Source organism: Myxine glutinosa, chromosome 10 (genome assembly GCF_964187855.1).
Source record: "Myxine glutinosa chromosome 10, kmMyxGlut1.1, whole genome shotgun sequence".
Taxonomy (NCBI): Eukaryota; Metazoa; Chordata; class Myxini; order Myxiniformes; family Myxinidae; genus Myxine; species Myxine glutinosa.
Window position 1 is genome coordinate 130,544,282 of NC_136270.1, and position 15,091 is coordinate 130,559,372.

The 15,091-nt window shown below is 46.0% G+C and overlaps 1 protein-coding gene across 2 annotated transcripts in view; it reads right to left on the reverse strand.

Moving 5' to 3' along the window:
* Positions 1 to 9,909: 9,909 nt before the first annotated feature.
* The window catches only part of LOC137433773 (protein disulfide-isomerase A5), a 489,740-nt gene continuing 484,558 nt past the window's right edge, over positions 9,910 to 15,091 (reverse strand). For both annotated transcript variants that reach the window (XM_078786121.1, XM_068126075.2), the window contains 2 exons: positions 12,383 to 12,517; positions 9,910 to 10,936 (listed from right to left, as the gene is read on the reverse strand). In XM_078786121.1, the coding sequence (XP_078642247.1) occupies positions 10,856 to 10,936; positions 12,383 to 12,517 (216 nt within the window). In that variant the 3' untranslated portion in view covers positions 9,910 to 10,855. The remainder of the gene's footprint in view (positions 10,937 to 12,382; positions 12,518 to 15,091) is intronic.

Consider the following 15,091-nt stretch of genomic DNA (forward strand, 5'->3'; position numbering starts at 1 on the left):
AGAAGCCGGCTCAAGGGCCAAGGTAGGCGGAAGGATGGCCTCAACGTTTTCCATCGCTCAATTCCCCTCACAACTCCTTCAGTTCTCTTTAGAAACACTGCAAACACCACCATTCCCCTCACACACCTCTTTCCCTCTCCTGACACTCCTAAAAGCTCCTCTTCTCGACTTTCCCGCTCGGCCTGGCTCCTCCCCATTCTCCTCAGCCTCTAAAACCTGCGAGCTCCACCACACACTGTTCGCGCCCAATTCTCCTCCCCTCGTCTCCCTGGACAACGCTTCAGCTCCACCCCCGTCCAGAGGATGATTATAGCTCCGCCCCCTCTGTCTTTGGCTCTCACAAAGTGATTTTTTTTTTGTATACAAGATCGAGGCTCGTGAAAGAGCAAACATTAATCACACAAAAAGTCAAACGGAAACATAAAACACAAAATAAGGGGAGCGGTAGACAAGATGGGGAGAGAAGGGGAAGGACACAAACACAACATTTGAGAGCAGGGACATCGGGAGATGTGTGGGAGGGAGAGGGCCTGGGGGACGTGGGAGAGGTATAAAACATATGAACACTGCAAGAACTTCCAGAAAAGAAGTTGGAATTTCAAAAAAAGTGGATTTGGGGTGAAATTAGCGGTGGTAGAAAAGATCAAGGTTTTGGATGAGGGAGGATAAGAGATGGTGGTGAACAGCTGTTTTAAAGACCTGGAGGGAGGAGTGGGATTGAAGGGAGTGGGGGAGTTTGTTCCAGAGGCGGGAGAAAAGAGGAATAAAGGAGTGAAGGTGAGCACAGAGTCTTGATTTTGGCAGTTTCACCATAAGAGGGTTGCTGGCAGATCTTGTGCGACCTGTAGGAATATTTGGGGGACAGAGCCCAGAGAGAGCTGGGGGGGCAAGGCCGGAGAGGAGTCGGTAGAAGACGGAAAGACCACCAACCTGCCTGCGGTGGGTGAGTAAAAGGCCCTCGGAGTTAACTTCATCGCAGGAGATTCCAATGATTCTGAACGCTTTGGTTTCAACAGCGTGAAGACGAGCTAGGTGTGAGGCAGGAGCACCAGCCCAGAGGGGAGAGCAGTATTCCATTGAGCTGCGGATGAAAGCCTTGTATGTGGTGAGGAGCTCAGGTGTGCCAAGGAAGGACTTCGCACGACGGAGGATGCCCAGTCGGCGACTGGCTTTGGAGGCCAGCTTGGAAATGTGGTTTTCCCAGGAATGATCATGGCAGATAGTGAGACCCAAAAGCTTGAGCGACAGAACTTCTTGGAGAGGATTAATCAGAAAGTAGATGGGAGGGTTGTCCAGTCGGTCTTTTCGGAGAGACATCGTAAGAGTGTGAGATTTGTCAGGATTGAAAGATATTTTCCACTTGTTTGACCAGTCTGTGATTTTGTCCAGGTCTGCAGAGAGTGAGGAGGCTGCAGACTGCCGATCTGAGACCCAAAACTCCCCGAAGACCCAAAACTCCCCGAAGACCCTAAACACCCCGGAGACCCAAAATACCCAGCAGATCCAAAACACCCCGGAGACCCAAAACACCCCGAAAACCCAAATCATCCCGAAGACCGAAAACACCCCGAAGACCCAAAACACCCCGAAGACCCAAAACACCCCGAAGACCCAAAACACCCCGAAGACCCAAACACCCCGAAGACCCAAACACCCCGAAGACCTAAAACACCCCGAAGACCCAAAACACCCCGAAGACCCAAAACACCCCGAAGACCCAAAACACCCCGAAGACCCAAAACACCCCGAACACCCAAACACCCCGAAGACCCAAAACACCCCGAAGACCCAAAACACCCCGAAGACCCAAAACACCCCGAAGACCCAAAACACCCCGAAGACCCAAAACACCCCGAAGACCCCAAAACACCCCAAAGACCAAACCACCCCGAAGACCCAAAACATCCCGAAGGCTCAAAACATCCCAAAGACCCAAAACACCCCGAAGACCAAAAATACCCCAAAGACCCAAAAGACCCCAAATACCCTTAAAGACCAAGAAGAACCAAAAGACCCTTAAGACCCAAAAGCCCCTGAAGACCCCCAAAGACCCAAAAGACACCAAAGACCCAAAAGCCTCTGAAGACACCAAAGACCCTGAAGACCCAAAAACACCTTAAAGACCAAAATACCCTTAAAGGCCCAGAGGATCCAAAAGACCCTGAAGACCCAAATGGCCCTGAAGACCCAAAACACCATGAAGACACAAAAGACACCGAAATGGTCAAAGATGCGTACCCCTCTGAAACGACGTGTGGTGGGTGCGGCATGCAGATTGCGCCGAGTCATGCTAGTATATGTAATTTATCAATTCACAGGTATGTTCCACGAATGTTCAAACTGTACCAAATAGTAATAAACTTCTAAAACAGGCGGAGCATCAAATAAACACCTGCACCATAAATGATGACCAAACTACTCACCTCACTGATCTCCTTACAATGCACCAGTTTTCGCTGCAATTTGAGGGCATTTGTGGCTTCCTGGTTTTCCAAAGTGAAGTTTGAAAATACGCACACAAACACAAACTCACTCTTTCCATCACGTTTTGCCAGTACAAACACTCTGTGAACACCGAACATCATTTGGTTGTACAATAATCAAAACTGTTGGCAAATCATGGTTAGGCACCATTATAGTAGATTAGGCCCTCCTTGGATCCCACCAGAAACTCATGACAATGGAGATATGATGATTAAAATATCCTATCTGGAAGCCCGTGGTAAAATAGCACCATGGAGAAAGAAAGAAAAGGAAGGTTTTTATGTCATTTCATCTCGATTCACGAAGAGATTAACTTGTAAAATGCGTCCTGATGTCTGTCTGTCATCACCTGGCTGATTGTTCTGAAACTTGACACATGAATCCAAGACAGTATCCCGCATAATCGCCCAAGCTTCGATTTTTAGATTTCCGATTATGATGGCTCCAGGTAGGGGGATGAGCGGGATTATCCCCTGAAACTTGGGATCCCGACTCGTTCCTTATTGAGCAACCACTTGCTCCGACACCCGATACAGGCCTTCTATCCATGGTCTGCAGGATCGCTCGTCGTTTCGATCCCGCATTTCGCCTGGATTTCCTTGATAAAGAAGTCTTCAGAAATTACTGACCATTGATCCAGTATCCACCAAACATGGGACGTCGTTACCTCCGATCATGACCTGAACAACAGGCTGTGCATCCACCAGCTTACATGATAAGGTTGAACATTTTGATAAGGCATTGTGGTTCTCAGCAGTAAAGGGTGTTCGTTTCCTTAGTTTCCCCTGTGATCACTGTTGATCTGAGATCCCTCTCAAATTTGTGGACAATGCTACTTCACATGTCCTAGTTGGTGACAATAGTAACATCTATACTCTCTTCTTCTCTGAAAGGATCCACTGATCCATTCCTGGCCCTGTTGCTTCAATAAGTACAACAGTTCACCGAGGATTTTTTTTTTTTTACCAAATCCTCAACTTGTTGGGAGAATCTGTCTAGTCGGTCGTCTGTCTTTGGCGTTCCAGGGCGATGACTCTGTGTTATAGACGGTCATGTTTGAGAAGAAACAAGGCAGCTTCCTGCCTGTCCATCCCACCAATTGCGTTTTGAGCGTGCTCCAGCAAGTCACCGGCATGGTCTTCTCCCGTTCCAGAAAAACTACGGACCTCCGCCTCGTGGAGGCAACTTGACATTGACCACTGGGGCTGGCACTTGTTGTGGGACTGGTAGGCGTCGTTCCAGATTTGGAGTCAACGAAAAGCCTCTTCCACAGCTTCCGCCTGGGCTTCAGCCATCTCAAGATCCACCACTGCCTTCACTATCTGACTTTAATCTCGATCCAATTGGAAGATTTTGATTTCACCCCACTCCTGATACCACAGTAACCGAGTGAGGTGGGTTTCTCCAATTAAATTAGAAGAGGTGAGACCAATCAAAATTCTCAAATGGAACAAAATATGTTTTTCCCAAACTTGCAAACGTTTAACAGTAATGAAGACGGTGGCTTCACCCATTCAGCCGAACACTCTGAGGTGAGCCCTGAACCCGTCTAATCAAGTTCACACCCAGACCGTCCTGCTCGCAGATCTCGGCCTTTCTTCCCTCCCAATGGACAACCGTGGGCGTGGTCCTTAAGGGATATCCGGTCTACCAGATATTTCTGTAGTCCCTAAAACTTTCCAGAAAAAAATTCCCCTGTGACATTTTGGATTATTATGTATAGATCAGTGACAACAACATTAAATATAATAAATTTTAAATTCAGGCTGAAACAACAAAATGTGAAAACGTCAAGAGGTGTGAATACTTTCTGAAGGTGCTGTAAGTGCTGTTTCCTCACTCAGCGATCAGCAGTAAGAAGCTAAAGCACAGATAAACTGGTAATTGGCACATGGCACCTCACGGGATGGGCAAACTCATATGTGGCTGAAACTCGTTTTTACACTTGGAAGGAGAGCGAGCTAACTGGTGATAAATGGTCATGGTGCCTCCCAGGATGGGCAAACTTGTATGTGGCCAAAAGTCGTTTTTACACTTGGAACGAGTGGTAACTAACACGTGGCATCTCCCAGGCGGGGCAAACTCGTATGTCGCTTAAACTCGTTTTTACACTTGGAACGAGTGATAACTGGCACATTGCACCTTCCAGGACAGGCAAACCTGTATGTGGCCAAAAGTCGTTTTTACACAAGTAACGAGTGATAACTGGCACATTGCACCTTCTAGGACAGGCAAACTTGTATGTGGCCAAAAGTCGTTTTTACACTTGGAAAGAGTGACAACTGGCACGTCTCGTCTCCCAGGACGGATAAACTCAAATGTGGCTGAAACTCGTTTTTACACTTCGAACGAGTGTTAGGTAGGCCGGTATCCTTTGGGGAAGGGGATTTATCCCTCAAATTGCTCCGCTGACTAAGTAGAACAATGTAGGCACTACATAGCATTGTCAGTACCCATTGTGGCCAAGGAAACAACTTCTCCCAAGGTTAACGGCCATGTTTGTCTTTTGTCAAGTACTGTGTCTGCATGGTTCTCTCAAGTATTGTGTCAAGTACTCTCTCTGTCTGCATGGTTTGTGTGTGACATCTCCATTGAGCCTCAGAAAGTTTAGTAAGAATGTTACGTTTGTGGGGGTAGGCATGAAATGCTCGGCTGGCAAGTGTGTGGAGAAGCGCCCTCCTTTGGTGAAAGTAGTGAATTGCAGAAAAATTGGCACGGGTAATCTGAGGGTTAGATGCAAAATTGAGGTGGAATTTTGTGAAGCTGCAGTGGACACTGGGGCCAGTGACACCATTATTAATCCGAGTGGGTTAGACCAAAATGTTGGAGGCTGAGACAAAATTGATAGGTTAGCATGACAGCCTTCAACTGGCTACGGTGGGTGGCGACGGATTCAATATTGGGCCGCGGGTTGTCGGAATTTTTTTTTTGTATACTAACTCGAGGCTCGTGCAAGAGCCAACACATATAACATATAATAAAGGGAGCGGGAGACAAGAGGGTGAGAGAGAAAGGGAAGCACAACAACAGTGGAGAACAAGGACATCGGGAGATTTTTTTTTTTTTTTGCATACAAGATCGAGGCTCGTGTAAGAGCCAACATTAATCACAAAAAAAAACAAAAAGGTATAAAACACATGGACACTGCTAGGACTTCGAGGAAAGAAGTTGGTATTTGACAAAAGTGGGTCTGGGGTGAATTAACGGGGGTAGAAAAGATCAAGGTTTTGGATGGGGGAAGATAAGAGATGGTGGTGAACAGTTGTTTTAAAGACCTGGAGCGAGGAGTGGGATTGAAGAGAGTGTGGGAGTTTGTTCCAGAGGCGGGAGAAAAGAGGAATGAAAGAGTGAAGGTGAGCAGAGAGTCTTGATTTGGGAAATTTCACCAGAAGAGGGTTGCTGGCAGATCTTGTGCAACCTGTAGGAATATTTGGGGGACAGAGCACAGAGAGAGCTGGGGGAGCTAGGCCGGATAGGAGTCGGTAGAAGACAGAAAGACCACCAACCTGCCTGTGATGAGTGAGTGAAATGCGTTCACAATCAGCTTCATTGCGGGAGATTCCAATGATTCTGAAAGCTTTGCTTTCAACAGCGTGAAGCCGAGCTAGGTGTGAGGCAGGAGCACCAGCCCAGAGGGGAGAGCAGTATTCCATTGAGCTGCGGATGAAAGCCTTGGATGGAGTTTTATGCAGTCTGGAGGTCAATGTGGTGGCATGGGGGGCCGGGGTGTGTGACCATGTCTTCTGGGATTGAGTCTCCTTTGTGGAACACGACTGACAACTAGGCGAGGTCATATGTGGTTGGGCACTGAGCGGCTACATTTGGTCAGGCTGGGGGATATGAGGAGGTGCAGGGGACGTGGCTGGGGATGCCACGCACTGTGACCGTGTCTCCCAGGTCCGAGGCCTTGGGAATGTCGGAGTTGGCAGCAGGTGCTCACCGCATTGGCCAGCTTCGGCTAGTGGAGCCATGGTCCTCACAGGGGGCCGAAGGAGGGATGGTGGGTTGCACCCTTGTGGACACTCGTGGGTCATGGTGGCAGTTCAGCTGTCCATCTTACCCGATAGCCCGCACACGGTAGGGGGGGGGGGCAGAGCTGTCGTAGCCAAGTGTAGTAGTGTAGGAAAGCTCACAGGAGGAGGGGGATACACATGCTTGCCAGTATGGGGCTGGCACTTGTTGTGGACAATGGTACAAAGTGTAAATTTATTTAGTGTAAATTGATTGGACAAAAGGAAAATTTAGTGTAAATTGATTGGTCCCATGAAATAAATCTGGAAGTTGGTGTGGTAGATGGCACTCTTGGACCCGACCAGCCTGCGATTACCTGCACTTAAGGTGGGGTGCTTTGATGTGTCCCGAGTGTTCGGTTCTTGCTCCTAAATTGGGATATGAGTAATTTGGAGTGGGGGCGGGTGAGAGTGACGACATGGTCGATGAGTGGATCGGGTGTGTGACAAAGTGTCTTGTGGTTGGCGTTTTTTGTGTCAAAGGTTTTGTGTTTTGTGTTGTTGTGAGGAAAGTTGAGTTGTGCTTGGAAGTGTGAATGTGAATTACAAGTGTGAATGTGAATTACAAGTGTGAATGTGAATTACACATGTACGCAGGCCATGGCAGTGTAGGAACACAATATCTTTTTGCACTACAGTGTTGGAGAATTGAATGGCAGTGGGGGAGGGAATGTCATTTTGGATTTTGTGGGTAGGGAAGGTGCGTGTGTCTGCAGGTACGGATCAAGCTCTGGAGGAGCGGTGACTGCGGCCCCCCTGAAGCAATTTGTCCCTGGCAGCCAGTGGTGTCTGGAATTGGAAACCCGTCAGAGGAGGGTCTGGTTGGGCGATCAGCGGGTATGGAGACCCCTGGCGACCCGGAAGAGGCAATGAGAGTCTGAGGCCAAGAGAGCCTGGATGGTGCAGAGACCCTCTCTGGCGGGACGTACAGCTAAGGAGCTGTTTGGGTGCCAGGGGCCGAGAGTTGAATGTGGGGGGGTAGAAGTCGCAAGTCGGGTACTTGATTTTGGACTGCGGGCACCACAGCCTGAAGCACCTCCACCATCTTGGTTGTACGGTACCTCCCTGCTGCCTAGTTGAGGATCACACATGCAGGTAACCAGTGATATGCCATGGTCTTGCAGGTTTGGAATGAGTGCTTTTGTTGATTGGGGTTTATGTGTGCGAGTGCGCGGGGGAAGATCCACCGATCCATGTCACTAACCTGTACCAGGACAGTGCCCTGGAAAATTTGGGTAAATTGGAATGGCTCCGCATGAAACAATGGGCATTGTGGCATCCACCGGGGAAGGTGGTCCTTATAACGGGGGCTGTACAAATGTCCTTGAATTTCAATAAGGTTTGCGGTTAAGGTAGAGTGTTTGTGTGTTGACATTTTTTCTACCCACCCCAGGAGTTAGGAGCAAGGAACCAAGTTTTGTCAATATTTGAATTGTTGTTTAAGGGGTGTAGAATGGTAAGGAGAACAGGTAAGGTAGCTACGGCTCGCTTCCCACAGCCCTTCCTAATTTATTTCATAGGCGAATTAAGTGCGAGTCGGTAAGTGTTAAGGCTGGAACGGTAACGCCTGCATTGAACCTTGCAGGAGCTACGATTCCCGGGAGGGGGGCTGTGTTACGTTTGTGGGGGTAGGCATGAAATACCTTAGGAAAGTTAGGAATGTGTAGATTAGCATGGATCGTGTGAGTGAAGAAGAAGCCACCTCGCTGTAACCAAGTAGGGAATCTGTATAGAATAACATTGTATATGTGTCTCCATCCGAGGGGTGGAGCTATGCTAACTAGGTAGGACTTAAGGATAACCCCCAATGTGTAATTGCCCATGTGATTTTTCCCTTCGTTTATATTTCATCAAAAAGGGCCGCCACTACAACAACCATAATCGCCCGGCGGAAACCCGAACATTTGCCGATCGGCAAAGGAACCGCGCCCAGCCGAACATTCCCGAAGGACGGTTAGGCTCCGCCTTGGAGGAACGGAATTGACAGGCCATGCCCCGAGCTTCGTCATTGGGTTTAAAGAATGGCTGTGAGGCCATGCCCCGAAGAACGTCTGGTTGGAACGATTCGGCGTCGCTGGGGGATTGGTCAAAAAGGATGACGTCATTGGGACGCCCGGAGAAAAAGCAAGAGGAGACGGCATTTTGTCTCTTTTGTGCTGGCTTTCAAAGAGAACGGCTGCATTTGCCTTTTGCTCTTGCCCTAGTATTGATCGTGGCGGTCGCTTGGCTTTTTTGCATGGGAGGACAATGGGCGCTCGTCTGTGTGCGCCGGAGAGATCATCGGTGCCTTGTTGGCGAAGGAGGCCCGCCTGCACGGAGTACCTCATGGTCGGGGTGCGATGAAAAAGCCTCTCCGCGCAATTGTTGGAGTGGGACCCGCGCGCGGCTCTGGCCGCTTTGGAACTGCCGACTCAATCGACGCCCTCGCTGGAACAGTAAAGCTGAGTTCGGCCAATTTATAAAAGGAACATTATTTCTTTTATCATTCCCCTGTCTGTATACGAGTCAGAGTGGAGGAACCTCCACCTAGGAATTTTAGTTTACCTCACCTTTCGTTGTCTTTTACATTCCTGTAAATAAATATATATTTGTTGAATTTTACTTTTTCTGTCCTGTCTTGTTTCGTTGTTCCGTGGGTTCGGATTAACCCCGTGTGCTGTTCCCGATCAGACAAGGCTTCAAAACTTCCTGTGCGCGCGGAAAAGATAATCCCGCCAGGTTTCAAAGTACTTTCTTTTAACAACGTCATATTTAACAAAGAGTTAACAACGTTCGGTTTTCCTTTGCCCTGAGGTGTTCATCACAGGGCTGACACGACAATAATTTGTGAGATTGTACCACTTACATTTCTCTGTACACCAATCACAATGAATAGCTCTTTCACAACTCCCATGCTGGAACATGTGTTGCCTTTTGTGAATCAATAAAACAAGGCAGCTTCTGCCCCGTAAACTACATTTTCATGGCTTCTATGAAGCAAAGGAGAAGGCATTTGGTTGAGAGTTTGCAAGGAAGCCCAATATTGCCAACATCAGCAATTCCTGGCGCAACCATCACAATGAACGGCGCAGCCACCATCTATGGTCAAAGCGGAATGCACCGTTTGCAAAGTAGCAACAAGCAACTGTTACCATCATGGCGTTTTGTAAATGATGTAATCACAGACACAGACAACCATATAAAGACCATTCAGGAATGATGGCATGATGGATGAAAGAGCAGAACCATTAGAGTGTTCGACTTGCACACCTGGAAGGCAGATGGTTCCTCCCCAAATGGAGGGAGAGCAGAAAGGCCGAGAGCAATGCACCTGGACAGTGCAACCCTGCTAGTGCAGTTACCGCTAAAATGGTTTGTAAGACGGTGTCGCAAAAATGCAATAATACATTTGCACCATTACATATTTACAGCAATGTGGAAAAAGATAGTTGTTTTTTTAATTCTGGATGAAACTGGACAATCATTGCCGAATGTAACAAAGCATCGCAGCGGTGCATGTACAGTTACTGTCCATACAGAGGAAAGGTGCATTTCAAATTCTCCAACATGATTTGCTAGAGCACAATCACAAGTTCGTGAAGCTGCCTGATACAAAAATAGATCTATCACATTGCTTGGAAACAAATTTCTCTCCGCAATGCTATTTGGACTTTGTAACAGGTACAAGGATCATAAAGGCAACTCATGGTGAAAGGAACCAAGGAAGCCAGTGGTATCAATCAGGAGAGGCCATTTGTGGGACGCATGTGACTGTCGAAGTAAATCTACATATTACATCACATTAGCGGAACTTCTAATGTACCCCTCTCTTCTTGCTGACCAATTATAAATGAAATGGCCCCCAATTAGAAAACAAAGACGCAAGTACTATCACACTACCCATAAACAAACAAACAGTGACGAACAGTAGTGTATAACATGTACACCAATCTGAGAAGAGCTACAAAAATGAACAACGAACCTCCTAAAATGGGCTGCTCCCCCCCCCCCACCCCCCAAAGCCCCAAACAGCCATAATCTGCACCACATTTCACTTTCATCAGAAATCGAATATTGCGGAAGCAACCTTTCAACAAACTCCGCACCACGCTACCCAAACAATTCCTTCGATGCTTCCTCCTACCCTTTTCCATTCATATTCCTAACTCAACTCTTCATACTTTTCACCGCCACTTATTAAAAACATCTATTGCACTCTTCTTAACCGCCAAGTCTCCAAGACTTCCCTTTGGCAGTCACCGGGTACAAATCCTCAACTTCAAGGCAGTGGAGGATAACGGCATGGATGGAAGGCTTGCAATCATTTAGTGGTGGCCTGTCATCGACAGGCTGAGGTTGTATCCGGTTTGGACCAATCCTGGTTAGAGCTCGGTGTGAGACCTCTGAGAGTTTGACAGGTCTTGGCCAGGAAGGCTTCTCATAAATTCTACAAAATCTGACTCCTGGAGAAGGAGAGAAAAAAAGGGAATGGGAATGGGGAGAAGGAGTGGACATGAAATTAATTGATGTTATTTAATGATCAAACTGAAACAACAAAAATCATTGGATTCCGGGAAGAAAATTACAGTTCAACTTGTACCGTCATACATGGTAAAAATAACAACGTATGGAAATATGATGGATAGACTTATGTAAACATAAACATAATCTTTACAACGTATGGAAACCATTGGGTTTAATGGTTCCCCAATTTCAGATTGCTCTACTTGTAAAGGGAGGGGGGGGGGGGGGTAGGGGCGAAGGATGAAGGAAGGGCATTTAGGCAGGTGATCCAAGGGGTTTATCCAGGTGAGGAACAATATAGGACCACAACATCACCTGGGGGACACTCCGGCCTCAATGAGAGAGGAGAGGGTTCCATTGATAGGAACACATCGACTATGGAGTGAAGGATGTCAGATGATCAGGTTTAAAGGTGGCCAGGTACACCGCAGGTTATGAGCTTCGCAAGCTGAACAGGAAGCCAGACTTTGTCGAATGCCCGATATATGTCCAAGTAGATAGCCCTGACCTCTTGTTTGCTAAATGAGAAGCAGTAGCAAGTCCACAAAGGAGTGACCGGAACAGAATCCAAAGTTGTGCCTTTTGAGGTACTGGAGTGGATGGATTGGGAGCACCACAAGGAATGAAGGAGACAGTGTGGAGAGTTCAACAATAACGATTGCCAGATGATGTCTTCTGGCTCACCTGAGCATGTGACACATTATTGCAACTGTTGTGGAATGACCTCAGGTTGTTCTCGGTCAGGTTAGGCTTCCATTAAGGAAAGAAAACGGCTTCGGCCGAGCAGAAGGAAGGAAGGATTCAGTGTGCCAGGGTCAAGAGGAAGAGCGTGATAGCTACACATGAGATGGAAGAAACCTGCGCATGAAAGACAGCAGGCCTTGGTGAAAGCTTTCCCAAGTACTTTCAACATCAATTGCAGAGGAAATGGGGAAAACAGACCTTTTGGAGAGGACATGTTTCTGGACTTACCAGTCAATCTGAGTGAATAAACAGCGTAACACTGTCATGATCCTCTCAACTCCAAATATAGAGATTGGTGCTTTCACACGTTCATGGTCAGTGGTGCCACATGTGGGTGAGAATGAACAGATCTTCGATGAAAAGTTGGGCATTATGAGATTCAGGAGACAGGACATACTATGAAGGAAGGCCCGGGATGGAAGTTAATTAATTCGGTCAGTCTGAATGAAGGAATCAACGCAGTCCTTCGATGCAGTGCCGTGCCTGGTTGTTGTAGTATCAACTCCGAGCCAACCGGCATAGTTGAAACGCCACAGGTGAGGAATAAAGAGTTGGGATTGGTAACTGTCTGTGCAACTCTATCATGACAATAATTATTGAAAGTCATCACTTGGGTATTTACCACTACACAAGTAGCGTACCTCACGTGGACCGCTGTAACGTTGCACCATCTTGCCGTAGCTGTAAAGGTGAATGGTTGGATAACCCTTGATTCCCTCTTGCGTGCACAACTCTTGGTTCTGCGGCTTAGTGCAATCTACCGCCGACATCACCATCTAGGCCAGGACAAAAATAAAAATTGCATCCGAATAAATACCTTAAATTGACCTCCTTGCAAATCCTTTTCTCCTCGCATCACATGATGAGTAATGAAAAGTAGGACAATGTCATCAATGCTTCCGAACTAAAGTTTCACATTAAGGAGGTTTAAAATTGGTCACTCAGATTGTATTACTGTCAATAAGCTCATGATTATTGATCATGATGTACAAGTTCATTTGGTTCAGGATCAAAGCAGAATTACAGCAGAGTATGGAAACGAGATTTATTGGAGGAAAACGAGATTTTTTGGAGGAAAACGAGATTTTTTTTGGAGGAAAACGAGATTTTTTGGAGGAAAACGAGATTTTTTGGAAGAAAACGAGACTTTTTGGAGGAAAACGAGACTTTTTGGAGGAAAACGAGATTTTTTGGAAGAAAACGAGATTTTTTGGAAGAAAACGAGATTTTTTGGAGGAAAAGCTGATCTATACTACAGAGCGGTGGATTTTGCTGGAATGACAGGCGAGCTCGACAGCTACCATGTTCATCTCAGAGTTTGATCAAAAAATAAATGGATCATAGTACAGAGGGAAAGATGCTGCATGTTGTAGATTTTGGGACACGAAGAAGCCAAACCAAGTTGGGCATGTTGTATCCTTGACGATGCCAGATTCCAGATGGCATCATCCAAACATTTGTTCCAGGGTGTCAATTGGTTGGTAATAAATTGATGTGCAAGTAAAAGTAACTCACGCTATTAAACAGTAACTCAGGTTGTGAAGTGTTTTTAATAACATGGTGTTGAGGTGTTTTGATTTACTTGGTGGTGAGGTGTTTTGAATTTTGTGGTGGTGAGGTGTTTTGAATTATGTGGTGGTGAGGTATTTTGAATTACTTGGTGGTGAGGTGTTTTGATTTACTTGGTGGTGAGGTGTTTTGAATTTCATGGTGGTGAGGTGTTTTTAATTTCATGGTGGTGAGGTGTTTTGAATTTTGTGGTGGTGAGGTGTTTTGAATTATGTGGTGGTGAGGTATTTTGAATTACTTGGTGGTGAGGTGTTTTGAATTACTTGGTGGAGAGGTGTTTTGAATTACTTGGTGGTGAGGTGTTTTGAATTATGTGGTGGTGAGGTATTTTGAATTACTTGGTGGTAAGGTGTTTTGAATTACTTGGTGGTGAGGTGTTTTGAATTACTTGGTGGTGAGGTGGTTTGAATTATGTGGTGGTGAGGTGTTTTCAATTACTCGGTGGTGAGTTGTTTTTAATTTCATGGTGGTGAGGTGTTTTGAATTACTTGGTGGTGAGGTGTTTTGAATTACTTGGTGGTGAGGTGGTTTGAATTATGTGGTGGTGAGGTGTTTTCAATTACTCGGTGGCGAGTTGTTTTTAATTTCATGGTGGTGAGGTGTTTTGAATTACTTGGTGGTGAGGTGTTTTGAATTACTTGGTGGCGAGGTGTTTTGACTTACTTGGTGGTAAGGTGTTTTGAATTACTTGGTGGTGAGGTGTTTTGAATTACTTGGTGGTGAGGTGGTTTGAATTATGTGGTGGTGAGGTGTTTTCAATTACTCGGTGGCGAGTTGTTTTTAATTTCATGGTGGTGAGGTGTTTTGAATTACTTGGTGGTGAGGTGTTTTGAATTTTGTGGTGGTGAGGTGTTTTCAATTACTCGGTGGTGAGTTGTTTTTAATTTCATGGTGGTGAGGTGTTTTGAATTACTTGGTGGCGAGGTGTTTTGAATTACTTGGTGGTGAGGTGTTTTGAATTACTTGGTGGTGAGGTGTTTTGAATTACTTGGTGGTGAGGTGTTTTGAATTAAGTGGTGGTGAGGTGTTTTGAATTACTTGGTGGTGAGTTGTTTTTAATTTCATGGTGGTGAGGTGTTTTGAATTTTGTGGTGGTTAGGTGTTTTGAATTATGTGGTGGTGAGGTATTTTGAATTACTTGGCGGTGAGGTGTTTTGATTTTGTGGTGGTGAGGTGTTTTGAATTTTGTGGTGGTGAGGTGTTTTCAATTACTTGGTGATGAGTTGTTTTTAATTATGTGGTGGTGAGGTGTTTTGAATTGCTTGGTGGTGAGGTGTTTTGATTTTGTGGTGGTGAGGTGTTTTGAATTTTGTGGTGGTAAGGTGTTTTGAATTATGTGGTGGTGAAGTATTTTGAATTACTTGGCGGTGAGGTGTTTTGATTTTGTGGTGGTGAGGTGTTTTGAATTTTGTGGTGGTAAGGTGTTTTGAATTATGTGGTGGTGAGGTATTTTGAATTACTTGGCGGTGAGGTGTTTTGATTTTGTGGTGGTGAGGTGTTTTGAATTTTGTGGTGGTGAGGTGTTTTGAATTAAGTGGTGGTGAGGTGTTTTGAATTACTTGGTGGTGAGTTGTTTTTAATTTCATGGTGGTGAGGTGTTTTGAATTTTGTGGTGGTAAGGTGTTTTGAATTATGTGGTGGTGAGGTATTTTGAATTACTTGGCGGTGAGGTGTTTTGATTTTGTGGTGGTGAGGTGTTTTGAATTTTGTGGTGGTGAGGTGTTTTCAATTACTTGGTGATGAGTTGTTTTTAATTATGTGGTGGTGAGGTGTTTTGAATT